We start from the raw sequence: 26805 nt of genomic DNA, 5'->3' as shown, positions 1-26805 counted from the left end.
CACTCTCACATAGAGATACATTATGTCAATAAGAGATGTTTGCTTAGGCTATACAAAATTGTTAAACATTTCCAGTGAATGACTGAGTGAGGTGTCTGTTTCTCAAACTAGACACTCTAATGTACTTGTCCACTTGCTCAGTTGCGCACCGGGGCCTCCCACTCCTCTTTCTATTCTGGTTAGAGACAGTTTGCACTGTTCTGTGAAGGGAGTAGTACACAGCGTTGTACGAGATCTTCAGTTTCTTGGCAATTTCTCGCATGGAATAGCCTTCGTGTCTCAGAACAAGAATAGATTGACGAGTTTCAGAAAAAGTTCTTTGTTTCTGGACATTTTGAGCCTGTAATTAAACCCACAAATGCTGATGCTCCAGATACTCAACTTGTCTAAAGAAGGCCTGTTTTGTTGCTTCTTTAATCAGGACAACAGTTTTCATCTGTTCAAGAGTTTTCTAATGATCAATTAGCCTTTAATATGATATACTTGGATTAGCTAACACAACGTGCCATTGGAATGCAAGAGTGGTGGTTGCTGATAATGGGCCTCTGTACGCCTATGTAGATATTCCATAAAAAATCTGCCGTTTCCAGCTACAATAGTCATTTACAACATCAACAATATCTACACTGTATTTCTGATCAATCTGATGTTATTTTAATGGACAAAAAATGTGCTTTTCAAGGAACTGTCTAAGTGACCCCAAACTTTTAAATGGTAGTGTATATGGTATCACTATTAAAGTAATATCTCCTTCCTTGTATCTTTATTACATACCAGTGTATCCCCTTCCTCATAGGTCCTTTCTCCTCTTTCAGTTATTACATAGGTTCTGTCATACTTGCATGGCTGTGGGGTGACATCATAGGGACTGTTTGTTAAGGGGCCAACACCCAACACCACTCCTCAGTCTGAGCTGAGGTTGTTCCAGGTTTCTAGACCAACGGCTATTGCTATTTATACATCAGCTGATGTAAAGACATACAGCATCACTTTCCCACTGAATTGGATATTGGCGACCCAAACATGGCAACTAGAGGTCACTTTTGAACATTTGACTCTGAAGTTGATTGTACTGCATTGTACTCTGCTTAACTTAACGTAGACCTACTATACGTTCTGGAGCTTTGATGCCGACTTTTCTGGTGGTAGTATTATCATAACACATAGCTGGCCGACCAGGCCTTCTCCCCTCTTCACCTATCTCTCCAACCCCCCCAGAGATGAGTTTAAAACACAGACAAGTATGATCTGTAGAGCTGGCAAGGATGTGTTTGAGATATAGTTTTTGGTTAGAGTGCATTTTGTTAGTTGCACATTATCGAATAAGGGTTAGGCAGGATTCTTCCAGAAGATAATAACTGGGCGTCTCCATTTGATTCCAACTCAGTCATGGTGACGATTGTCTAATGACAGAGTAATGGGTTGACTCACTCACTGACTGTTCCCACTCTTGAGAACGTGCCCATGACAGTGTCCACGACTCTCTGAATTCAGCTGGTACCCTTAAGAACAAATCAGTCTTTGTGCATGGCAGGGTTGGGCTCAATTAGAATTAAAGGCAGTCAATTCAGGAAACTGAAATGAAAATTAATGATTGAAAAAGGGGCATCTATTTTTAATGGCTTCTTAACTAACTGAAAAGGTGAAGCTATTCATGTCAAAAGTTTTATCACTTTGAATTCAAATTCAATTTGAATTGAGCCCAACCCTGGTGCATAGCAGTTTGATTACATTGTAATGTTTGGATTATCATCAGCAGAAAATGAAGCTCCTCAGTGTTTGTGGGAAATGTGTCCCTCCATTGTTTTCCCATGACCCTGTCCTTATTTACTGTCTATCTATTGTTCTCCAGGCCAGTCTTTAATCCTCCTGTCTGTCTACAATAGAATTTAACCTTAATGTTTGTTGATTCTTCTGTTCACAACACAGTATTGCTAAGGACAGCACATGTGTCTATTAGCACAGTGACCCATGTTGTCTACAGAGTACAGGCCCTTTAGAAACACACACTTAGCACAACAGCCAATACCCTAACTGGCACAAAGTACATTGTATTATATGGTTGAGTAGGCCCTATTATGTATTGTGTTGGATCATAATCATATAATCTAAAAATAGCTATCATTGGTTTGACATATAAAATGTTTCAGAATAATCTCATAAATATCTATTGGTGTTGTAAAAACACTACAGAAATCAGTAACTTTTTCGCTATCATTACAATAATATCCCACACTGAATACTATTTGTCAAACTCAGGATGTGGAACAATTTTCTTAAAGGAAAAAAAATGGAGAAATCTTGTCAATGGGCTTCTGGGTGTGAGGAAGCTCTGAAATGAAATACTTGCAGGCTTATATGCCCCAAGATGGTAAATGTGCACATGTATCGTAGGAGGCACTGCAGAGGACACAGTTCACAGTTTCATTTCTACAGGAAGTCTATAGTAAGAGGAAGTGGAGAACCACAGGGAGGAGGACCTCAGTTCACACGTGTAGGGGGTTTCATATGCCCTTCTGACAGAATTAACCAAGGCTCACAGATACTACAGAAAGTATACATTTATACGCTCATGGAGACCATACAGTATGTCCCACATGCTAGTATCAGAGGCACATGGGGTTTCATTTGATGATTGTCAGAAATGCAGGACACCCCATAATATTAAAATGTTATTTTAAAATGCACACTATTTTCAGGAAATTCTCAAGATTATCCTATAAATTAGGACCTTCACTGCCTTTGCTGGCTCTTGTGTGGTTCTGATAGTGATACCACATCATCAGACTTTGGCTGCAGGGAAAGAAGGGAGGCAGGCTGTAGATTCCAGTAGTGACATGCCTGCTGCTACCGTCGATTAATCGAAAATATAAGAGTACTACTACCACTCATTTTCTGTCTCCCCAAGGCTCAATATCATACTCCCTCAACATGCAGCCACGTAGGATATATTGCAACCCAAGCTGTGCAGAGCAATAATGGCACGGCAATAACAAGCAGCAAACCATGACGGACCCCCCCATACCTCCAACCTCCCCCATGCTCAAGTAAAGGAGGTGAAAGGAGGTGCCAGTAGGGTAGTAGTAGTCCTCCAGCTGTAGGAGTTACAGGTGGGTGAGGAGGGGAGAGGGGGACTGGGTTCAATTTCATGGGGGGTGAGTGGGGATCGGTGGGGGTGCAGGGGGGTAGGTTGGAGAGGGAGAGAGTGCAGCAGCTGGATATTGTCAGGGGGTGCACTGGGGGAGTAACATTTCAGGGTAAGCTGGTTTAAGATGAACTGTGCCTGGAAAGGCCAGGCATGGTGCTTATTTTTGGGGGGCTAGCAGGACTGTTTTTGGGGGGGCTAGGAGGTTCTGTGGTGTAGAGCGCAGACTTTCAATTTCACTCTCTTCCTTTGGAGTGAGCTACAGTATGTGCTTTTGTGCGTGTATGTGTGTGTGTGCATGCTCATGTGTGTATAGATACAGTATAGACATTTCTAGATACAGTATACAGTGGATTCGGAAAGTATTCAGACCCCTTGACTTTTTCAACATTTTGTGACATGCCTTGTTCTAAAATGTATGGGAAAAAAAAAATCTTCATCAATCTAGACACAATACCCCATAATGACAAAGCAAAATAAGGTTTTTAGACATTTCTGCTAATTTATTAAACAGAAAAAACAGAAATACCTTATTTACTTAAGTATTCAGACCCTTTGCTATGAGACTCGAAATTGAGTTCAGGTGCATCCTGTTTCCATTGATCATCCTTGAGATGTTTCTACAACTTGATTGGAGTCCACCTGTGGTAAATTCAATTGATTGGACATGATTTGGAAAGGCATACACCTGTCTTTATAAGGTCCCACTGTTGACAGTGCATGTCAGAGCAAAAACCAAGCCATGAGGTTGAAGGAATTGTCCATAGAGCTCCGTGACATGATTGTATCGAGGCACAGATCTGGGGAAGGGTACCAAAAACTTTCTGCAGCATTGAAGGTACTCAAGAATGCAGTGGCCTCCATCATTCTTAAATTGAAGAAGTTTGAACCACCAAGACTCTTCCTAGAGCTGGCCACCCGGCCAAACTGAGCAATCGGGGGAGAAGGGCCTTGGTCAGGGAGGTGACCAAGAACCCGATGGTCATTATGACATGGCTTCAGAGTTCCTCTGTGGAGATGGGAGAATATTCCAGAAGGACAACCATCTCTGCAGCACTCCACCAATTAGGCCTTTATGGTAGAGTGGCCAGATGGAAGCCACTCCTCAGTAAAAGGCACATGACAGCTCACTTGGAGTTTGCCAAAAAGCACCTAAAGACTCTCAGACCATGAGAAACAAGATTCTCTGGTTAGATGAAACCAAGATTGAACTCTTTGGCCTGAATGCCAAGCTTCACATCTGGAGGAAACCTGGCACCATACCTACAGTGAAGCATGGTGGTGGCAGCATCATGCTGTGGGGATGTTTTTCAGCGGCAGGGACTGGAAGACTCAAGTCTGTAATCGCTGCCAAAGGTGCTTTAACAAAGTACTGAGTAAAGGGTCTGAATACTTACGTAAATGTTATATTTAATTTTTTGGGGTTTTATACATTTGTAAAAGTGTCTAAAAACCTGCTTTTGCTTTGTCATTATGGGGTATTGTGTGTAGATTGATGAGGGGGGGGGGACGATTTAATCCATTTTAGAATAAGTCTGTAACGTAACAAAATGTGGAAAAAGTCAAGGGGTCTGAATACTTTCCGAATGCACCGTATACAGGTGTGTGTGTCTGTATTTAGGGTACCGAGTCTGTTATTTTCAGTGTGTCTGTGGTTTAAGGTGATGAGGTCCCTACTCTTTGAAAGGTGTTTTTCAGTAAATGTATTTGTGTCGGTGGGCCAAGGAGATAACTCTATCCTTTGTTTTCATCCCAACGTGTGTGTATGATGGGAAGTGACTCTCTAGCCCACTCGTAATGACACACTAAACCAATAGCCCATTTTCTACTTTACCTATGTAATCCAACATACTTATGGTAAAGTTTTGGGCGAAATTTGTACATTTCAGACCCATATGCTCTCACGCATGCTATCCTTGAATAGCATGTCTGTTCATTGTCTTTTGGAGGTAAGGTGAAATGCTGATGATTCCTATGGTGTGGTTTAATCCTTATCTTCATCTGGACCCCGTCTGGTTTACATCTGGTCACAGTGTATAGGGCCCAGGCCTGCATGTGAATGTGTAAGCGTGTGAGCATACGTGAGTGAGGTTGTGCGTGCAACTAGCAAGGACACTCTCTCCTCCACCTGGATGGAGTTTGCTTGAACTGCTGGACAGCAGTGATGATGAGGCTTTATGGGTTAAAGCATGTGTCAAACTCATCCCACGGAGGGCCGGGTGTCGGCAGGTTTTCGCTCCTCCCATGTACTTGATTGATTCATTAAGATCACTAATTAGTAAAGAACTCTCCTTGTTGTCCAGGTCTTAATTGAAAGGGAAACCCAAAAAACCAACAGACACTAGGCCCGACTCCATGGAATGAGTTTGACACCCCTGTGTTAAAGTAAGAGAGAATACGTCCAGATAACTGAGTGTCTCCTGTAAGGGGAAACATTAGGGAGGGGGGCAGAGAGACTGTGCTGGGGTCCGCTCAATTGTTAAGGGAGGTAGGGTGTTGATGGTGACTGGGTCAAGTGGGCTCATCTCCATTCAAATTGATCTGGTCTGGAGTGAGTCTGATCTTATGAACCTGACTGAAAGAGAGAGAGGGAGAGACAAAGCGAGAGAGAGAAGAGAGAAAGGGAAAGATTCTTCCCTTCCCAGACTGCGCCCCTCCTGTCTCATGGCTCGCTTCACCTTGCGAAGTCAAGGTCATTACATGGGGTTGTGTGTGTATGGCTCCACGGACCTACTCTCTGGAACAATGGGCCTTGAGCAGTGAGCAGGGTTGAGTAGGAGACGTCTGGCTATCTGCTCCAGAATAATGTTTAAATTATACCTCTGTTAAAGAGACCCTCAGTGAGTTCTATTACACTGGAAGACTGACTGGGGATTCAAGATCAGGTAGGTCCTTGCGGGGTTGACCAATGGCATGTATGTGTGCATGTGTGTGCATACCTCTGTGGTTGCTTGTGTGTATTTATGTTTGGAAACTGTATGTGCTTGTTTGAGAGAGCTGTACAGGAAGCAGGGGCCAATTCTAAATCACCAACTAGAGGTAGTGGACAGAAGTCGCTACTATGATGAGTGCTTTGGGAGTAGTGGTGCGTTACAGTGCTAATGCATTAGCAATCATCAACAAATAGCACGTTTAAAACTTGTGGGGGTTGGTAATAATAATGTTTGGTAACAAGTAAAGTAGAACAGACAGAGAAAAAGCAAACAAAGAACATCATCAAGACAGTTTGAGTTTCATACTCTTGTTTTTATCTTTGCTTTAGGGCAAGAGAGAACTGTTTAAGCCCTGAGGCTATGATTTAATTAGGGGTGTTTTCCACCACGCTGATCCTCAACAAGGAGACCCCACAGGGGTGCGTGCTCAGCCCCCTCCTGTACTCCTTGTTCACCCATGACTGCGTGGCAACGCAGGTCTCCAACTCAATCGCCAACTTTTCTGACGACATAACAGTGGTAGGCCTGATTGTCAACAATGACGAGACCGCCTACAGGGAAGAGGTTGAGGGCCCTGGTGGAGTGGTGCCAGGAAATTAACCATTGCCTCGTTTTGTATCACATTCCAATGATAAAACTGGGGGGGACAAGAGGACAAGTACATTAGAGTGTCTAGTTTGAGAAACAGACGCCTCACAAGTCCTCAACTGGCAGCTTCATTAAATAGTACCTGCAAAACAGGTTGCCTCTTCACTGTTGACGTTGAGACTGGTGTTTTGCAAGTACTATTTAATGAAGCTGCCAGTTGAGGACTTGTCGTATGTTTCTCAAACTAGACACTCTAATGTAATGTACTTGTCCTCTTGCTCAGTTGTGCACCGGGGCCTCCCACTCCTCTTTCTATTCTGGTTAAAGACAGTTTGCGTGTTTGTGCTGTTCTGTGAAGGGAGTAGTACACAGCGTTGTACGAGATCTTCAGTTTCTTGGCAATTTCTCGCATGGAATAGCCTTCATTTCTTAGAATAAGAATAGACTGAATAGTTTCAGAAGAAAGGTCTTTGTTTCTGGACATTTTGAGCCTGTAATCAAATCCACAAATGCTGATGCTCCAGATACTCAACTAGTCTAAAGAAGGCCAGTTTTATTGCTTCTTTAATCAGGAGAACAGTTTTCAGCTGTGCTAACATAATTGCAAAAGGGTTTTCTAATGATCAATTAGCCTTTTAAAATGATAAACTTGGATTAGCTAACACAACGTGCCATTGGAACACAGGAGTGATGGTTGCTGATAATGGGCCTCTGTACGCCTATGTAGATATTCCATTAAACATCAACCGTTTCCAGCTACAATAGTCATTTACAACATTATACTGTGTTTCTGATCGATTTTAATTCATTTTAATGGACAAAAAAATTGCTTTACTTTCAAAAACAAGGACATTTCTAAGTGACCCCAAACTTTTGAACGGTAGTGTATATATACTGTATATTCCGGACTCTGACATTGCTCGTTCTGTAATTTCTTAATTTCTCTTTTTAGATTTTTAGACTATGTGTGTATTGTCTTCTATTGCTAGGTATTACTACACTGTTGGCGCTAGAAACCAAAGCTTTTCGCTGCACCTGCGATAACATCTGCAAATCTGTGTACGCTAAACTTTGATTTGATTTCTATGGTGCAGACCAGAGTTATGTTGTTTATTTTGCTGGAATCCTACAGCACGTAGCATGGCACAAAGTCAAGGGTTCTCTTTAGCCTGACATTTCAAAGATTTTAGAGCATGGCCCAATGACGTGTCAGCATATTCCTTGTTGTTTTGATCTAGACTGACTCTGGTTGATTTTAGTTTTAGGATTATGTTATGTGAGTTGGATATTAAAGTCCTCCTGAGACAATTTGTTTTGTCCTGGGAAATCTTAGATTGGCATTGAACCAACATAACCAGACTGCACTGAGTTCTACTCTTTTACTGCCCCCAAGTGGTTGTAAAAGGGTACAACTTTGTTTAGAAAGTTAGAAAACGTCATACGTGAACTAGCTGCTACCAGCAGTGAACAGGCACTACCGTTACAACAAGTAGCTTTATCTCTATCTGCTGACTGCATTGCGAGCAAATGGAAGGGAGGGGCCCATTGACTCTATGTATGGTATAGGGAGGAACCCAGGACATTATTTTTTTGTACCAAACCCTCTTGAAAATTGGGAACATATAGTTCTATTTGCTGTAACATTCCTTGTCTGAATTAGCCTGTTTACACGTCCCCTTGCTGTAGTCATGGAGCTGTCAATCGCTCAACTCATCATTTAAACGACACTAAGAGGAGATTTAGATTGATGTGCTTTCACAGTAGGCTACATTGTCTTGACCCTTGTAAAAACAAAATGGGGCCCAACCGCTCTCTGTGCCATGGTCACATTTGGACCAAGGTTACATTTTGCCAGGGGTTATCTGCAGCAAAACTCCCATGGTAATCATCGATTTTCTTCTCTATGGGAGTGACAGCGTGTTGCGTGCCGTGTCAATTTGCTCTGTTCAGACAGTGTATTCTATATATTTAAACCAGGCTTACTGGGCTCTCAGAAACAAATTGACACATTAAAAACAACCTTTTGTTTTTAATGTAATGTATACTAGTGTAAACTCTTAGAAACAAAGTGCTATCTGTAACCTAAAAGGTTTCTTTGGCGGTCCACATAGGATAATCCTTATTGGTTCCAGGTAGAACCCTTTGGGTTCCAAATAGAACCGTTTTGGGTTCCATGTCGAACCCTTTCCACAGAGGGTACTACATGAAACCCAAAATGATTCTACCTGGAACCAAAAAAGGTTCTCCTATAGGGACGGCCAAAGAGTCCTTTTGTCACCCTTTTTTTCTAAGAGTGCAGAATCTTGTAAGCCTAAAGCTTTTCGTCAGTCTCGTTTGACAGCAGTCAATGACCTAAGCGGACTGTACGTACCTGTACACTCCTTTATGGTTCTTTGCATTGTGTGTTCTCTATGCTCAAGTGAAGTCACATTCCATAACATGTTAGAACAGAACAAACCCGAAACTGTTTGCCTGAAACCAGGGATAACTCCTCACGGCATGGCTACACCCATTCAGTCTGTACTCCTCTGTTTCGATAGGGGATGTTTTTGATGTAGTGTGTGGAGCAGGGGAAGAGTCTGCTATCTCCATGCCTGTGTCATCCCCCCCAGTCAAAAAATACCCCAAGCTCACTTTTCCAATTCCTGTTTTCTGTTTTCTGTCGCTGCCATCTTTTTTTTCATTGCCTTGTTCAGTCCCCTCTGGTGGCTCTGTCAATAAGCCAGTCATGACAATGACACGTGGAATTTTTCATTACCTTGCCCCAGGGCACTATATAGTTCACTACCCATGCCTCTTTTCCACTCTTGTTCACACCCTCTCTCTCTCGGATTCTCTATTTGTCCCTGTCCTGTTCAGACGAAGCCTGCTGTGTTCCCTAGCTGTCTGTACTGCTGTTTAGCGAGGAGTAGAGCTGTGTAGGATTGAGCAGGACAACGTGTGACCACGTAGAACAGTCTAGGGCTGTGTGTAGGGCTGTATTAGGGCAGTGCAGGGCACAAGGGCTGTGTTGGGCTGGCAGAGGTAGGGCTCTCCCATGGCCTACCCTCAGTGCCCAGCCCCTGGGTCCTATACCATGGTCATCATCCCTCTCCGGAGCAGCCTCTACAGTCTTGATGCCCTACGCTTCTACCTATGGGTGAGACCTGTGTGTGTGTGTGTGTGTGTGTGTGTGTCTGTCTGTCTGTCTGTCTGTCTGTCTGTCTGTCTGTCTGTCTGTCTGTCTGTCTGTCTGTGTGTGTGTGCCTGCGTGCGTGCGTGCGTGTGTGTTGATACTTATCAGGGGCTTCAGTTTGACAGATTCATAGGTAAAATATGCTGGCGTGAGTGCACACCGTGTCTCTGTCTGACTGACTGACTTATTGTACCGTACAGTATGTTCTGCATATTACCAAAGTGAGCGTATCAAGACAGGAATGCCGGAGTGTGCATTTCACATGGTCTTATTTCACATAGGATTATGTAGAGAACTGTAGTTGCGATTATAGATAGTCGGTGTCTGTTCAACATGAAATGACAGAGGGAGTTACAATGAGGTAATCAATTCCAAACGTTGTAAACACAAGCTATTGTATTGAGTTTGTATTGAGTAACCCCAGCCATAGTACACCCCAGGTCCCATCTGGAGCTTCATTACACACATAAGGCTACACTATTACATTTTGTCATTGCTTAAAATGACTCTATTCACTCCTTGTTTCATGAGGTAGTTATAGTTTCATGGATACAGATCCATGTTTAGTCTTCGACGGCAGAGCAGCGGGACTCCATTGCAACAGCCACCCCGATGACAAATTCCCACATGTTTAGTCCAGCTCCTCACAGCTTCCTGGCAAAAGCCTAAAGATAGTATTCCAGTCACACAGTAGTAGGCTGCTCATCTACACTTTATTTCCATATCCAACACAACATACTTGTAGCTCTACCAACTTCATTTTCCAATACAAATCTCCTATATTGAAAATAAAGCTAATTGAATGTTGCCTAAATCTCACTTCTTGTTGTCTCAGATTAAGAGGCTAAAGAACTTGGAGAGGGAGCAGGACTCTCTGTGGGCCGGGCTGCAGGTTCTGGAGCAAGCCCGACTATGGTACCGACATAGACTGGAGGACAACAGATCCAGGCAGGCTAACGTGGGCACCGGGGCTGGAGCTAGGGCAGAGGTGTGGGGAGGAGAGGTGAGTTACTACAGTGAGGTTCAGATTGTTTTACACAGATAGACAGAGATACAGAACTTTGCAAATTGTTCTCCATGTTGTCACCAAACAATTAAATGAGCAGTCTAACTAAAATTTTTAACAGGAATTTTATGCTTTGGAAACTCAAGCTGAGCTTGCATATTCTGTATATACAGTTGAAGTCGGAAGTTTACATACACTTAGGTTGGAGTCATTAAAACTCGTTTTTTCAACCACTCCACAAATTTCTTATTAACAAACTATAGTTTTGGCAATCTACTTCATGCATGACAAAAGTAATTTTTCCAACAATTGTTTACGGACATATTATTTAACTTATAATTCACTGTATCACATTTCCAGTGGGTCAGAAGTTTACATACACTAAGTTGACTGTGCCTTTAAACAACTTTCAGAACATTTCAGAAAATGATGTCATGGCTTTAGAAGCTTCTGATAGGCTAATTGACATAATTTGAGTCAATTGAGGTGTACCTGTGGATGTATTTCAAGGCCTACCTTCAAACTCAGCACCTCTTTGCTTGACATCATGGGAAAATCAAACGAAATCAGTCAAGACCTCAAAGAAAAATAGTAGACCTCCACAAGTCTGGTTCATTCTTGGGAGAAATGTCCAAACACCTGAAGGTACCATGTTCATCTGTACAAACAATAGTATGCAAGTATAAACACCATGGGACCACGCAGCTGTCATACCGCTCAGGAAGGAGACGCATTCTGTCTCCTAGAGATGAATGTACTTTTTGTGCGAAAAGTGCAAATCAATCCCAGAACAACCGCAAAGGACCTTGTGAAGATGCTGGAGGAAACCGGTACAAAGTATCTATATCCACAGTAAAACGAGTCCTATATCGACATAACCTGAAAGGCCGCTCAGCAAGGAAGAAGCCACTGCTCCAAAACCGCCATAAAAAAGACAGACTACGGTTTGCAACTGCACATGGGGACAAAGATTGTACTTTTTGGAGAAATGTCCTCTGGTCTGATGAGACAAAAATAGAACTGTTTGGCCAAAATGACCATTGTTATGTTTGGAGGATAAAGGGGGAGGCTTGCAAGGCGAAAACCATCCCAACTGTGAAACACGGGGGTTGCAGCATCATGTTGTGGGGGTGCTTTGCTGCATGAGGGACTGGTACACTTTACAAAATAGATAGGAAAATGATGTGGATATATTGAAGCAACATCTCAAGACATCAGTCAGGAAGTTAAAGCTTGGTTGCAAATGGGTCTTCCAAATGGACAATGACCCCAAGCATACTTCCAAAGTTGTGGCAAAACGGCTTAACGACAACAAAGTGGCCATCACAAAGCCCTGACCTCAATCCCATAGAACATTTGTGGGCAGCCATGAAAAAGTGTGTGTGAGCAAGGAGGCCTAGAAACCTGACTCCGTTACACCAGCTCTGTCAGGAGGAATGGGCCAAAATTCACCCAATTTATTGTGGGAAGCTTGTGGAAGAATACCTGAAATGTTTGACCCAAGTTAAACAATTTAAAGGCAATGCTACCAAATACTAATTGAGTGTATGTAAACATCTGACCCACTGGGAATGTGATGAAAGAAATGACAGCTGAAATAAATCATTCTCTCTGCTATTATTCTGACATTACACATTCTTAAAATAAAGTGGTGTTCCTAACTGACCTAAGACAGGGAATTTTTACTAGGATTAAATGTCAGGAATTGTGAAGCTGAGTTTAAATGTATTTGGCTAAGGTGTATGTAAACTTCCGCCTTGAACCGTATGTCTTTACAAGCTAACAAGTGTCGTTAAACCATACAGTTGATAATAAACGTATCACTTCTCATCACTCTGTACAGGGGGTGTCATCGTGCCGCCTCAGGTCTCAGATCCAGAGGGTGAATGGATCTTTGGGTAGTCTGATGATTGAGCCCAACGTAACCGGCTGTCCCTCCTCTCTGAAGAGGGTCGAGGTATCAGACAATGAGCTACGGTGGCAGAACACGGTACTGGTACAGGTGAGAAGGAACCCCTTTAGTATCTTTAACCGTGATCTCCAACCCTGGTCTTGGAGAGCTACCGGGTGTGCTGGCTTGTTTATTTCACAGCCTACCGCTAAAGTATCCTACTTCACTTCTTTTGATTGATGTGGGTGGGTAGATTAGGTCATTTTTCCTATGTTTTATTTTGGCAGGAGGTGAGCGAGAAGAATTTTCAAATCTCCCTGTTGGAGCTGGAGAGAGACCGCCTTTTGCAAGAGCTGAGTGTGCATCTGGGTGCAGAAGTGTAGTGGGCATCCTGACTGAGATATTTGAGTTTGTACACTGCTGTCAAGCCCATTTTCACTTTTATCAAACATGAACACACACGTGACTGGACACCGCTTCATAACTCTTCAACTAAAGTTATTCCAATCAATGTCCGGATTTCATTGTCTCTCACCACTGTAAATATGTTTGTAAAATAATAATTCAATATACTCTATGTACAAAGACTGAGTGTGTAATTGTCTAATTTTCTTCAGTCCTGTTGGCTGAATAACCAGACTGACATGTAGGATCATCACCTCAGGCTCGTCCTCACCTTCCAAACCTATATACAAATACCAAGTGGTCTTAGCCTAATCATGTGTCTGTCTATTGGTCATGTACCGCCTATGAAACACAGAGCAACACCAAACATGCCCAGAAGGGAGCGGTAGACCCTCAGCTATGGTGAAAAGTCAAGGTGAATTCAGCATGCATATGCTGCAGTTCAAAATCAACAATCAGTACATAAACAGAGACAAACTCTAATATTTAGATGATTGTCCAGTTATATTATTTATTTTTTAAAGTGATTGAAAAGGCCATCTGTGTCTCCAAGTACACTGCAATCTGATACACCAACTCCTTGTGCCGTAGATTTGTCTCTGGGCAGTAGCTAGTACCCAGCCAACACTCTGTACCCTCTCTGTCAACGTTCATCATAGTTCACATTTCCGCCCCAAGCCTGTGAGGTTTCTGTCGATACACGTTACCGCTCCTCCGCTGGTGGTCCCGCACTGATGTTACCTCAGCTGATAAGATTATCTAGCCTCTCTATCACTGACACATGGCTGGCTCGCACACACACACCTCGCGAGGATAAACACACTAAGGCAGCCATGCCCCGCACTCAATCTATTCGCACAAACACTGTCAGAGTAAATATCATTCCCCTATTTCATTTGGTATAGTGTGGCTGTATGCTGGCTTTTATGGGTCATCATGAACAGGAGCTTTGGGAATGTTGCTTTGGGAATACTAGTGCAGTCTACCACATGACAGCAGCCTTATTTATCTGACGTTCTAGTACTTCCTTATGTTTTCTTCCTGCTCCTGTTTTCATTGTCCTTGCCATCTTCTGGAGACGTGGACCAATAATCTTGTTGTGGGTGATCTTCATCAGATAGAGAGAATGGTGGTGTCATTGTCCCCCAGAGAGTGTTTATCCTGTACCTATACCGGCCCAGTGTCTCTGCTCACTTGTTTGGCCCAGAGAAGTGATGTTGCTGCCGTTTATCTGTGTTTGGAATTATACATATCCCACCAAGGACGTATAGTAATCCCAAACGGAGAGCGAGAGAGGCAGGGCACTGGGATGGACACGCCCAAGCACTGCACGTTTACCAAGGTACATATAACGTGCTATCGGTGGCCAAAGCTTTCAGATTGTGACGACTGCCTGAAGCTCAAATTTGAAAAGCAGCTATTGGACTGAGAGAGAGGAGGCTTGCTCAGTCAGCTAGGCCAAGGTACGTTGAATGCTACTGAACTGTCACACCAACACATCAAATACAGTATGTTGCACACACTGTATTTGTAAAGTGCACATTTCTTTGGCCAAAAAATAATGATAAAATTGCATTCATAAATGCAACCACGTACAAACCCTTGGTAACAAGAAAAAAAGAAAACATCCATTACGGACCATGCTTCAAATAAGTAGCCCCTGTTCCCTTTCTACAGACCACCACTGAACCATCAAGACCAGGGTACCAGCACTCAGCTAATTATTGGTTCTAATTCACACTGCAGAGCCAAACAACCTTTTATTGAGGATGTCACGCTTCTATGACACCGACAATCTTTCTTCCTTGCCAGCATGGTTCATTGACTTTCAGTTCTGCTGGTCTCCCACTCAATCTATCCTGTACCCAACCTGTTGTGATTTTTTTTTCTTCTGTGGTTTTCCTAGAGTTGTATTGATTTGTATCTATTGTTTTCTTATGAAGGAGAATTAGGATATACGCGCACCCACTCCCCTGCAGGTCTGTAGTGGTGTGAAATGTAAACAGATACATAGTTTGATGGCTTCCTCTCGGGTGCTGCGGGTATTTAATGCATTCCACAGACTATTAGGATGGAGAACTTCCTGCACACCCTCAGATGGTTACTAGCTTTGAAGTACTCAGGAAGTCTAATAGACTTCACTGGGGGTCTAAATTAATCTATAACATCTCCAAGATGTTTTTATCTCCAAGATGTAAAACAGTAGTGTTGTGTTTGCATCAACAAAGTCCTGTGTATTTTCTTTTCTTGGCTGCCTGGCAATATCAGATAATGGATGTGTTTGTTTATGACAACTGGATAATGGTGTCCATTTTATTAACAAAGGGATACTGAAAATACTGTACATCCTATTTTAATACTTGTTGTAATACGGTGTCCCAAAAGGGCACCATACAAAGAAAAGAAGTCTCACTTTTCATCACTGCCAAAGATTATGCTAAAATGTATTAAAAAGTGTCAAAAGTTTCAGTCATCCACACATAATAAAGTGTGATAGATGTTAACCTATTAGTCAGAGTGTATAGTGTTAACAGACATGAGACACAAACTTCCGATGGATACATCACTCCAGGCTCTCCTGTCATCAAGGCATTGATGTTCAGGCCTTCTCTCCCCTGGACTGAGTTCAAATGCTGAAAGGATGGATGACTCAAATCCACTTGTTTTCAGTCCATCACATCAGTGTCAAATAGCTACGGATGAAATATTATTAATTCGCTCTCAAATCATTTTACTGGCACACTGAGTCACTGACACAACTGAAAATGTCAAAAGGAATATAGACCTACACAATTATATCTCTAGTGGCCTGTTTTCGAGTGTGATGAGATGACACTGTATATGAACAAGGCAGTGCAAACCACGTACTGTACCTATGCAAAATATATTTGGGTTAAGGTCATTCTAAGCCTCACACTGGTTTACAAAGGCAAACCAAAATACCCTAGCGCCTGGGGCTTCATGAGAGAAACATTGTGCAACTTTTAACCTGATTTAGCATCTGATAGAAGGCTTTACAGAGTCCACGGTGTCCATTGTCAAAATGCACTGTCTTGTTGCTTTTTGTCAAAATCAAGTGATCAAAATGTTCATTGAAATTAATGATAGAGAGTACACAGTTCATTCATACATAACTTTCATGTCATTTTTTTTTTTTTACCAAACCTCAACAAGGGTAGCATAAAGTGATAGGAAATACAGTTTATTCGTTTTACACAGTTCTAGAAACTCAACTCTCCACTGTCGCTGTTCTTTGACTCGCCGTCGCTGTAGCATTCTGTCATCTTTGGCGCGGGCGCACGGCTGCGCATCTCTCCAGCTGACATTTCAACTATCCCACCACCACTGGACACGTTGACATCTAACAGACTCTGCAAGTGTTTTATGTAGTATATTGCAGCACGCAGTGTCTCCACTTTGCTGAGTCTTTTGTCCTCGAACTCTTGGGGAAGATGCTCCCGGAGCCGTGCGTAACCCTCGTTTACGCAACGCACCCGCTGCCGTTCCCTTTCGTTCCTTTTTCGAATGAACGCTGGTTCGAATGAATAGTCATATACACCGATGTGCCTGTGGAATGGGAAATATGAGAGACTCCCTGCGAATCTCTGACCGTACACAGGATCCAGGTAGGTTGTTGTGTCCAGGGGAAAGGGAAGTCCAAGCGTGTCCTTGTAATGCGCTATCTGGTGATTCATGGAGAGGCCGAGCGCTATGGGTTGGACATATGGGATGTGCTCAAATAATCCCTTCTTCTGTTCCGACATCTCTCTGCAAAGAAAAAATAATTTAGGGTTGAATTATACTTATGATATGGGCTATTCATTATAACACAATACTATTTGATTAGCCTATAATCATGCAAACTATGAAACTCATCCAACCCATGGTTTTATTGAAAATTATAGGCTATTTCTAACTTTCATGCATCTTAATTTTCCAAACACCCAAAAGCCTTCGAAATTACAGTGTAAAATCCATGGCACAGACTAGAACATTTCCATTAATTCCACAATTGAATTCATGACCTGAGCTTACCTTCTCACAGAGTCTTCATAATCATCTCTCATCGTGCGTTATCGCCTTTCCCCGTTTATGTTTGTCTATTGAAGTATGCAGGTGAAATTGTAACCTGTTAGAAAGCAAGTTGTCACATCCCCATTCCCTCTGTCTGTGACAATCTCTAGTTTTTGTTGGTTATCACGCCAGGTGGGTGTGATCCTATACTGGGCGGGGAGAAAGAGATACGCAACCCTTTCTCTCAAAACAAAACTACAGTATGCTATGTATATGAGTAGACATGTATTACTGAACAAAATGGAATAATTGGGGATATACTTTTGACAGCAACATAATAGGGATAGTGGGGACAATGGAAGATAGAACTGTCAAACAAAAGCCATGTCTAATTTGCATATTGAATAAGCATCTAAGTCACTTCATTTACATTTACAAAGTTGTTGAACAGTGTAGCCTCAAAAACCTTTTTGTTAGGGTCCGTGATAACATAAAAAAACAGAGAGGCTTTGGCAAATGACCTTAGATCAGATGTTCGTCCTGCAGTGCTGCTTCTTCCTTGCGCATGCTCAGTGTGTCACGCTGTCATGGACCCGAACAGAGAGGAAGCCTTTTGGTACGTTAGCTTTTGTTTTCTTAAAATGTTCACTTACTGTATGCTACATTTTTATCTATTGCATGAATATACAACATCACAGCATTGTCATTGAATCGTCAACGTGAGCTATACGCTCAAATAGGGATCGTAACGTTTGTTAGATCAAATTGTTCGTTTTTCTTGATTCTCGTTAACTAGCTAACGTTACTGTTAGCTAGCAATTCTTAGCAAGCTAGATAAATAGCCAGCTAACTATATTAAGAGATATTACCAATTGTATTCATGTGGCTAAAAGGTGCAATATGCAGAAATATTTTCTCCTTTTCCTAATAGTTAGCCTAATTTTAAGTTTGTGTCTAAACAAACAATGGACAGTGTAGATAATAATTTTTCATTAAACCAATCATTATTTTGTACTTTCAGCTGTTTGAAGCTGGTGTACAAAACCGAAAGTTAAAAAAACAACCTTCTTAGACTTGCTTTCAACGAGAATGACAGATCTATAAGTCAAATTTCTATGTGAGTTTGGTCAGGTCGCCCAAAAGTTAGCTTACATATTGCATACTTTGTTGATAGGGTCAGTGGCTCTGATTTGGACTTGTAACATGTTCTATGAAAGAGATCTCTTGCTGTTAGCTAGCTAACTCATGCATTGTGTCATATTTTGGAACATATTTTGGTGAATGTGACATGAAGCAAATTGATAATTGATCTATGTCTCTATCCTCTCCAGCTGGCAGAATGCACACATTTCACACTATCTTGGATGAGCACACACTGCCGAAGTCAGGTATCCAAACACTGTGATAGACTTTCGACACACATTTCATGTTTTTTGTTGTTGTCAGCCTCAAATGGGATATAACACCTTTGACTTTTGTTGATTCCTCTCCAGAATGAATGACATGAACCTCAGCCCTGTTGGGATGGACCAGTTAAGTGTGCCCTCTGTGAGTGCCAGTCATCTGGGTCTACCCACCTCCCCAACACACATCCCCATCACTACACCAGGTAAAACACATTCACTTATCTGGTGAAACTATATTTTCTTAATTTGTTTACATATTTATTGCAAATATAGTTGTTGATACAATGATCAATACATACATTTTCTTCAGGCATGTCTGTGGCTATACCCAGCCTGGGGCCCTCTCTTGGGTCTCTGCCCTCTGCTCTGTCGCTCATGCTGCCAATGGGTCCTCTTGGTGACAGAGGGGTCATGTGTGGCCTTCCAGAGAGGAACTACTCATTGCCTCCTCCCCCCTACCCACACCTGGAGAGTAGCTACTTCAGACACATACTGCCAGGTAGGGCTAAGCACTTCTCTTCACCACAGTATGTAATCTCCATTGTATCTCTCATGGATATCTTAAGGATGCATGATATTACACCATGACACGTTAGCTGATCTATTTGTATGTGGATTGGACATGATTTCTCTTTATCAAGGTATCCTGTCTTACCTGGCAGACCGGCCTCCCCCTCAGTACATTCACCCCAGCAGTCTTAACATGGACGGAACTCTCTCTGTGTCCAGCCAGAACCCCTCAGGGCTGGACCCTTACAGTGGCCCTGGAGGGCCTCTGGAACAAGGCCTGGTGTCCCTGGACTCCCGTCAGGTTGGTGGCCAGGGAGACCTCCACCAGGGTGGGGGCCACGAGGTGCAGCTGGACTCCACAGGGCTGAACATGGAGTCCCGGGTCAGCAGCCCCATGTCCCCAGACAGGATGGGAGAGGACCTGGCCAACATGGAGGGGGTGGTGGGGGCTGAGAACCAGCAGCAGCTGGGAGGGAGAGGGCAGAACCATGAGGGCCTGGGAAGAGTTGAGTCCTCTGGGGGTGTGATGCCCCTGCACGGGCCTGGCCTGGAGCTTCCTGTGGGGATGGAGCCAGAGCACCTAGGGGGCCGGGTGGGGAACTCAGGGGGAGGCGGTCTGGGGGAGTCTTTACACAGCTCAGGGGAGCTGAACTCTGGGGTGGTGAGTGTGGTTCTTACCCAGTCCCAGCTGGAGCCTGTGTCCCTCCATGGTCATTCGGGCATGGGCCTAGAGCCGGTGAACGTGTCCCCCATCACGGCAGAGGTGTCCCTGGGGCCAGAGAACAGCCTGTTGCTGGTCAACTCCACCCTGCAGCTGGAGGACTCCACCTCCAACAAGGAGAACATGGTCACTGCCTTCACCATCTGTGAGTAAGAGGGAAGGATGACGGACATTTTGCTTTTGTGTTTACTTGTGCTGAGTTATTGCTGGGCCCGGTGGCTCATTATGGTCTGTAAGGGAAATTTGAGCTTAGTAATGTATGAAGCTATACTAGCTTACTGTTGTTCTGTTCTCTTGATCCATTGGAAGTCTTTGAACTTCTGATCTGTATATCTTTGTCCTAACTTGTTGTTATATTGTGTTGGAGAACAGGGTGTACGCTGTGTGAGCGGTCGTATCCCTCCGACTGCCCAGAGCACGGCCCAGTCACCTTTATCCCTGACACGCCCATCCAGAGCAGAGCCCGTCTGTCTCTGCCTCGCCCGCTCTGCCTCCGCATCTCTGTAGCTGATGAGCCTTTAGGTATGGAAACCCCTGTGGAGATGCAATTTATCGGGGCATGGACTCTTACAAGGTGTCAAGTGTTCCTCAGGAATGCTGGCTGGCCCATGTGGACTCCAATGCTTCCCACAGTTGATTCAAGTTAGCTGGATGTCCTTTGGGTGGTGGACCATTCTTTATACACACCTTAAAACTGTTGAGTGTGAAAAACCCAGTAGCGTTGCAGTTATAGACACAAACTGGTGCACCTGGCACCTACTACCATACCCCGTTCAAAGGCACAAATCTTTTATCTTGACCATTTACCCTCTGAATGGCACATATACACAATCCATGTCTCAAGGCTTAACAATCATTCTTTAACCTGTCTCCTCCCCTTCATCTACACTGGTTGAAGGGGATTTAACAAGCGGCATCAATAAGGGATCATAGCTTTCACCTGGTCAGTCTGTCATGGAAAGAGCAGGTGTTCAAAAAAAATTGTACACTCAGTGTGTATTGATCTGGGCATTTCCATGTAAAAGGAGCCATGAGCACCAACATGTGAAGTTCATAGGAGCATTTAAAATTGGGTGTCAAATGAAAGCCAAGAGTCCATATAATTTTTTTATTTATTAAGGCATATATACATTTTTCAACCATGTTCATTCCTAAAAACAATTGAATAAGCAACCATTTTGATTTCTGGTTAAACAGATGGAAAATGGCTCTACCAGGAAAAAGTATTTTTAAAATGTATTATAAATAGATAAAAAGACAATAATATTGAAGACCCCTGTCAACTAATATCAAAACTTATATTTTGTTTTGGGGACATTTTCCTGCCTTCTGTAAGTTTAAACATTTTGTGGCTTGAAATGACGTTACCAAAAACGCACATCTTTTACGATATTATCTCATTTCTCTCCCTAATGAGGAGAGAAGATAATGAAAGTTCACAGAAGTAACAAGTAAAGGTAGACCTGACAATTAGTTAGTGTTTTTACTGATATTTTATTGAGTGATTTTAAATTCAAAGTTACCAAATCGGTCATTTCCGCAATTGAATTGGCTACAATGGGAAATCACAGTAGTCACAAACCACAGTTGGGTTCACAAGATTGGACAGTACAGCACAGTAAAGTATAGCTCAGTACAGTACAGAAAAGTATAGTACAATAGTGTCGAGTTCAGTACAGTGAACAGTAGAGCACACGAGTTGAGTATACTAATGTACTGTTCTGAACTATACTTTGCTGTACTGTACTGAACTCTACTATACTGAACTATACATTACTGTACTCAACTGAACTCTGCTGTTCTGTACTCTACTCTGAGCTCTACTGTGCTGTACTGTACTCTACTGTGTTTGCCGTACATTTTAAGTGAAACATCTGAGTCTCAGCGCAATTCCGTTACTGGAATTGCCCATCTATGAGATCTGCCCACTCAAAAACAACCGAAAGCTTGTTTGCCCCTCATCAAAATCTCTATATGTGTGTGTGTCTCTTAGGACTGTTTGCCCGGGACATCATACCTCCCAGGACCTGCTTTGGGCCCATGGTGGGTCAGCACTGTAGCAACGTAGACCTGCAAGACTGGTCAGACAAGGACACCCCTCAGATATGGAAGGTCAGTGGCGTATACTATACACATGTCCTCATTTAGATTTCAGATGACCTTATAATAGAATTGCATGTGAGTCAATGAAATGCTATGTCAATTATGTGGACGAAGGAAGGCACCATTCTGACCAGTAGATGGTGGTGTTGTTTCAGATGTTCCACAACAACGTGCTGGAGTTCTGTATCGTGACCACAGATGAGAATGAATGCAACTGGATGATGTTTGTCCGCAAGGCAAGGTAATTATCACTTAGTGAAGCCACCTCATGCATTTTGCTCAATGTTATCTTTGATACAAAATGGCTTCCATTCAGATCTGTGGTGTCTCTGTGAGCAGGACCAGAGAGGAGCAGAACCTGGTGGCCTACCCCGACAATGGGAAGCTGTTCTTCTGCACGTCCACTGAGATCCTCCCAGACCAGGAGCTGCTCTTCTACTACACCAGGGACTACTGCAGGCAGATGGGGGTCCCTCAGGTCCCAGAGGGCCAGATGTGCCAGTGCGGCAAAGAGTGCCAGTCCTTCGCCGAGCTCAAGTCCCACCTGAGCAGCCACAACAACCACGACCACCCCCATTCCCACAGCCCCAGCCAGGACCACCATCAGGACCACCACCAGGAGGGAAAGCTGCCCAGCGGTACCTCCAGCTCCTCCTCATCCCCCTGGGCCTGCCACTCCCACAACAGCAGCCACTCTAATAACACAAATAACTCTGGCTCCAACACACACTCACACAGACACTCGCTTGAGAGGAAGTACAAGTGCAGTATGTGCTCGCGGGCGTTCACCACGTCCACTAAGCTCAACGTGCACTTCATGGGACACGTGGGGATGAAGCCGCACAAGTGTGAATACTGCAGCAAGGCCTTCAGTGATCCGAGCAACCTAAGGATGCACCTCAAGATACACACAGGTAGGGGATGGGTGGCGTGGCCTGCAGCTAGGGGATGGGTGGCGTGGCCTGCAGGTAGGGGTTGGGTGGCGTGGCCTGCAGGTAGGGGTTGGGTGGCGTGGCCTGCAGGTAGGGGTTGGGTGGCGTGGCCTGCAGGTAGGGGATGGGTGGCTTGGCCTGCAGGTAGGGGATGGGTGGCGTGGCCTGCAGGTAGGGGATGGGTGGCGTGTCCTGCAGGTAGGGGATGGGTGGCGTGGCCTGCAGGTAGGGGATGGGTGGCGTGCAGGTAGGGGATGGGTGGGGTGTCCTGCAAGTAGGGGTTGGGTGGCGTGGCCTGTAGCTAGGGGATGGGTGGCGTGGCCTGCAGGTAGGGGTTGGGTGGCGTGGCCTGCAGGTAGGGGTTGGGTGGCGTGGCCTGCAGGTAGGGGTTGGGTGGCGTGGCCTGCAGGTAGGGGATGGGTGGCTTGGCCTGCAGGTAGGGGATGGGTGGCGTGGCCTGCAGGTAGGGGATGGGTGGCGTGTCCTGCAGGTAGGGGATGGGTGGGGTGTCCTGCAAGTAGGGGATGGGTGGAATGTCCTGCAGGTAGGGGATGGGTGGCGTGGCCTGCAGGTAGGGGATGGGTGGCGTGTCCTCCAGGTAGGGGATGGGTGGCGTGGCCTGCAGGTAGGGGATGGGTGGCGTGGCCTGCAGGTAGGGGATGGGTGGCCTGCAGGTAGGGGATGGGTGGCGTGGCCTGCAGGTAGGGGATGGGTGGCGTGGCCTGCAGGTAGGGGATGGGTGGCGTGGCCTGCAGCTAGGGGATGGGTGGCGTGGCCTGCAGCTAGGGGATGGGTGGCGTGGCCTACACTCACACGTATACACATTGCCATGGGACCTTTCAACATAGCAGCTTAGCATTATCTGTGTCAGTCTCAGGGGTGTTTTTAGATTAGTCAAGATATTATTAGTTACTTTAAAAGACATGAGGGTTCTACTGTATACAGTACCAGTCAAAAGTTTTCTTTATTTTACATTGTAGAATAATAGTGAAGACATCAAAACTATGAAATAAAACATATGGAATAATGTAGTAACCAAAGAAGATTTCAACAAATCTAAATATATTTTCCTTTGCCTTGATGACAGCTTTGCACACTCTTGGCATTCTCTCAATCAGCTTCACCTGGAATGCTTTTCCAACAGTCTTGAAGGGGTTCCCACATGCTGAGCACTTGTTGGCTGCTTTTCCTTCACTCTGCGGGCCAAGTCATCCCAAACCATCTCAATTGGGTTGAGGTCGGGTGATTGTGGAGGCCAGGTCATCTGATGCAGCACTCCATCACTCTCCATCTTGGTCAAATAGCCCTTACACAGCCTGGAGGTGTGTTGGGTCATTGTTCTGTTAAAAAACAAATGATAGTCCCACTAAGAGCAAACCAGATGGAATGTCGTATCGCTGCAGAATGCTGGTTAAGTGTGCCTTGAATTCTAAATAAATCAGTGTCACCAGCAAAGCACCCCCACACCCCACACCATCACACCCCCTCCTCCATGCTTCACGGTGGGAACCACACATGCGGAGGTCATCCGTTCACCTACTCTGCGTCTCACAAAGACACGGTGGTTTGAACCAAAAATCTCAAATTTGGACTCGTCAGACCAAAGGACAGATTTTGACCAGTCTAATGTCCATTGCTCGTGTTTCTTGGCCCAAGCAAGTCTCTTCTTATTGGTGTCCTTTTAGTAGTGGTTTCTTTGCAGCAATTTGACCATGAAGGCCTGATTTACGCAGTCTCCTCTGAACAGTTGATGTTGAGATGTGTCTGTTACTTGAACTCTGTGAAGCATTTATTTGGGCTGCAATTTCATTCATGTCTTAAACATTCATGTCTTAAAGTAATGATGGTCTGTTGTTTCTCTTTGCTTATTTGAGCTGTTCCTGCCATTATATGGACTTGGTCTTTTACCAAATAGTGCTATCTTCTGTATACCACCCCTACCTTGTCACAACACAACTGATTGGCTCAAACGCATTATTAACTTTTAACAAGGCACACCTGTTAATTGAAGTGCATTCCAGGTGACTACCTCATGAAGCTGGTTGAGAAAATGCCAAGAGTGTGCAAAGCTATCATCAAGGCAAAGGGTGGCTACTTCGAAGAATCTCAAATCTAAAATATATTTTGATTTGTTTAACACTTTTTTGGTTACTACATGATTCCGTATGTGTTATTTTAATAGTTTTGATGTCTTCACTATTATTCTACAATGTAGAAAATTGTAAGAGAAAAAAAACTGGAATGAGTAGGTGTGTCCAAACTTTTGACTGGTACTGTGTAAGGGGATTATTTGGTCTACATATGCTTCTCGTTTAGGTTTTACTCACTCGAACTTCATGTGCTCCCACAGGTCAGAAGAACTACAGGTGTAATGTGTGTGAGAAGTCGTTCACTCAGAAGGCCCACATGGCGTCTCATATGGTGATTCACACGGGGGCCAAGAACTTCAAGTGTGACCTGTGTGACAGGATGTTCATCAGGAAGCAGGACCTCAAGCAGCACATGTTCACACATACACAGTAAGTCAACTAAACCAAGCTATTGACATGAGTAATATGGAAAAAGTCTCTGCTCTAGTCAATAGCCTGTAACTAGGGCCCAAAGTTTCTGCTCAGGTCACATGGCCAGGGAAAACTGCTGGACACCAGATGTAAGACATATCGGTAAACATATTTTATAAAGTGTCCGGATTTCCATCAGTCTATTTTCCTCTGTTCTTATCGCCATTTCCCCTCCCCCTTCTATCCCTCTGCACTCTTTTCTCCACCCCTCTCCCATCATCATTCCCAACGCACAGAGAGCGTCAGATCCACTGCCCCAAGTGTGACAAACATTTCTTGAGGACCAACCACCTGAAGAAGCACATGAACTCCCACGAGGGCCGCCGGGACTACGTCTGTGAGAAGTGTGAGAAGGGCTTCCTCACCAAGTACCACCTCACCAGACACCTCAAGATCTGCAAAGGCCCCAAGACTGACCGAGGGGCCCAGGAGGAGGAGGAGGAGGAAGATGATGATGATGATGATGATGATGAAGAGGAAGTAGAGAGACTGGTTGATCCAGATAGCAGAGAGGACTGTGGCTTAGAGGGATACGATTCTGAGAAACCGTTGTCGCCACACAATTGACTGTGACTTCATTGTGCCATTACTAGATATGTCTATTTATATTTAATTAGTTTTAACTGTTAGTTTGTTTTGCCAATATCTCACTTGTTGTTTCTTTTATTTTCAAATATCAGTTTAACATTGGGAACAATCAAACAAGGATAATCCAGATTGTGATTTAGAGGTACTGTATATGCATAGACTTCATGTTTTATTTCTTCAGGTACATTTTCCTTGCCAGACAACGATGATATGCTGCTCTATCATCGCTCCATACATTAGTCTGAAACTGCCATCCTATAAGTCGTTTGTGCCGATGTGAAAATGATGTGATTCATGTAAGGCCGGCTTTGGCCCAACCCATCGGTTTCTGGGACCAATCAGAATGTGTTTGGGTTCTCAAAGAGTCGGGGAGGAAAGGAAATCCAGACTCAACATGGAGAAGTAATGTTAGTGGGCTGCTGTTTGGCCGGAGCGATGTGGCTGAGTAGCCAGGCAATAATTTTCCTGGAAAAAGTGATTATGTTTTAACTCAAAAGACATGGCCTTTTAACACACAATAATATATTTTTTTAAGTGGTCATCTTTATGGAATAGATGCTGAGTTTGAGTCTGTCTCTGGTTGCTGGTTCTGCTGCTGGTTGAATGTTGAAGAGGTATACCTTGTGATGTGTCTGCCACAATTTATTTTTGTATGTATGTGCAAATATATGAATAATGTTAAACGTCTGAATTCCTTATTGATTGTGATAATGTAACAAAATATTACATTCCACATCTCATCTGTGATAAGGTATTACCCAATTCACAACACAGCAGCACGTTTTGAAAAAGGGGCGGGTGTACGAAACGGAAGTAGTTAGACTGCT

At 43.9% G+C, this 26805-nt stretch overlaps 2 protein-coding genes across 2 annotated transcripts; both read left to right on the top strand.

The window, feature by feature from the left end:
• The first annotated feature begins 9486 nt into the window (after positions 1–9486).
• On the top strand, positions 9487–13319 carry LOC120049332 (suppressor APC domain-containing protein 1-like). Its single transcript, XM_038995582.1, has 4 exons — positions 9487–9805; positions 10677–10844; positions 12691–12849; positions 13026–13319. Exons 1-4 carry the CDS (start codon positions 9704–9706, stop codon positions 13119–13121), a joined length of 525 nt encoding a protein of 174 aa, XP_038851510.1. The 5' UTR covers positions 9487–9703; the 3' UTR covers positions 13122–13319.
• Positions 13320–17735: 4416 nt separating this feature from the next.
• LOC120049880 (PR domain zinc finger protein 4-like) lies at positions 17736–26661 on the top strand. Its single transcript, XM_038996361.1, has 11 exons — positions 17736–17773; positions 18489–18545; positions 18651–18766; positions 18874–19062; positions 19205–19939; positions 20167–20316; positions 21788–21906; positions 22053–22138; positions 22237–22811; positions 25180–25348; positions 25627–26661. Exons 3-11 carry the CDS (start codon positions 18652–18654, stop codon positions 25955–25957), a joined length of 2469 nt encoding a protein of 822 aa, XP_038852289.1. The 5' UTR covers positions 17736–17773; positions 18489–18545; position 18651; the 3' UTR covers positions 25958–26661.
• The last annotated feature ends 144 nt before the right edge of the window (positions 26662–26805 follow it).

This window comes from Salvelinus namaycush, chromosome 6, assembly GCF_016432855.1.
Source record: "Salvelinus namaycush isolate Seneca chromosome 6, SaNama_1.0, whole genome shotgun sequence".
In the NCBI taxonomy this organism is placed as follows: Eukaryota; Metazoa; Chordata; class Actinopteri; order Salmoniformes; family Salmonidae; genus Salvelinus; species Salvelinus namaycush.
The sequence above is the reverse complement of the archived record's forward strand: the minus strand, read 5'-3'. Positions and strand labels throughout refer to the sequence as shown.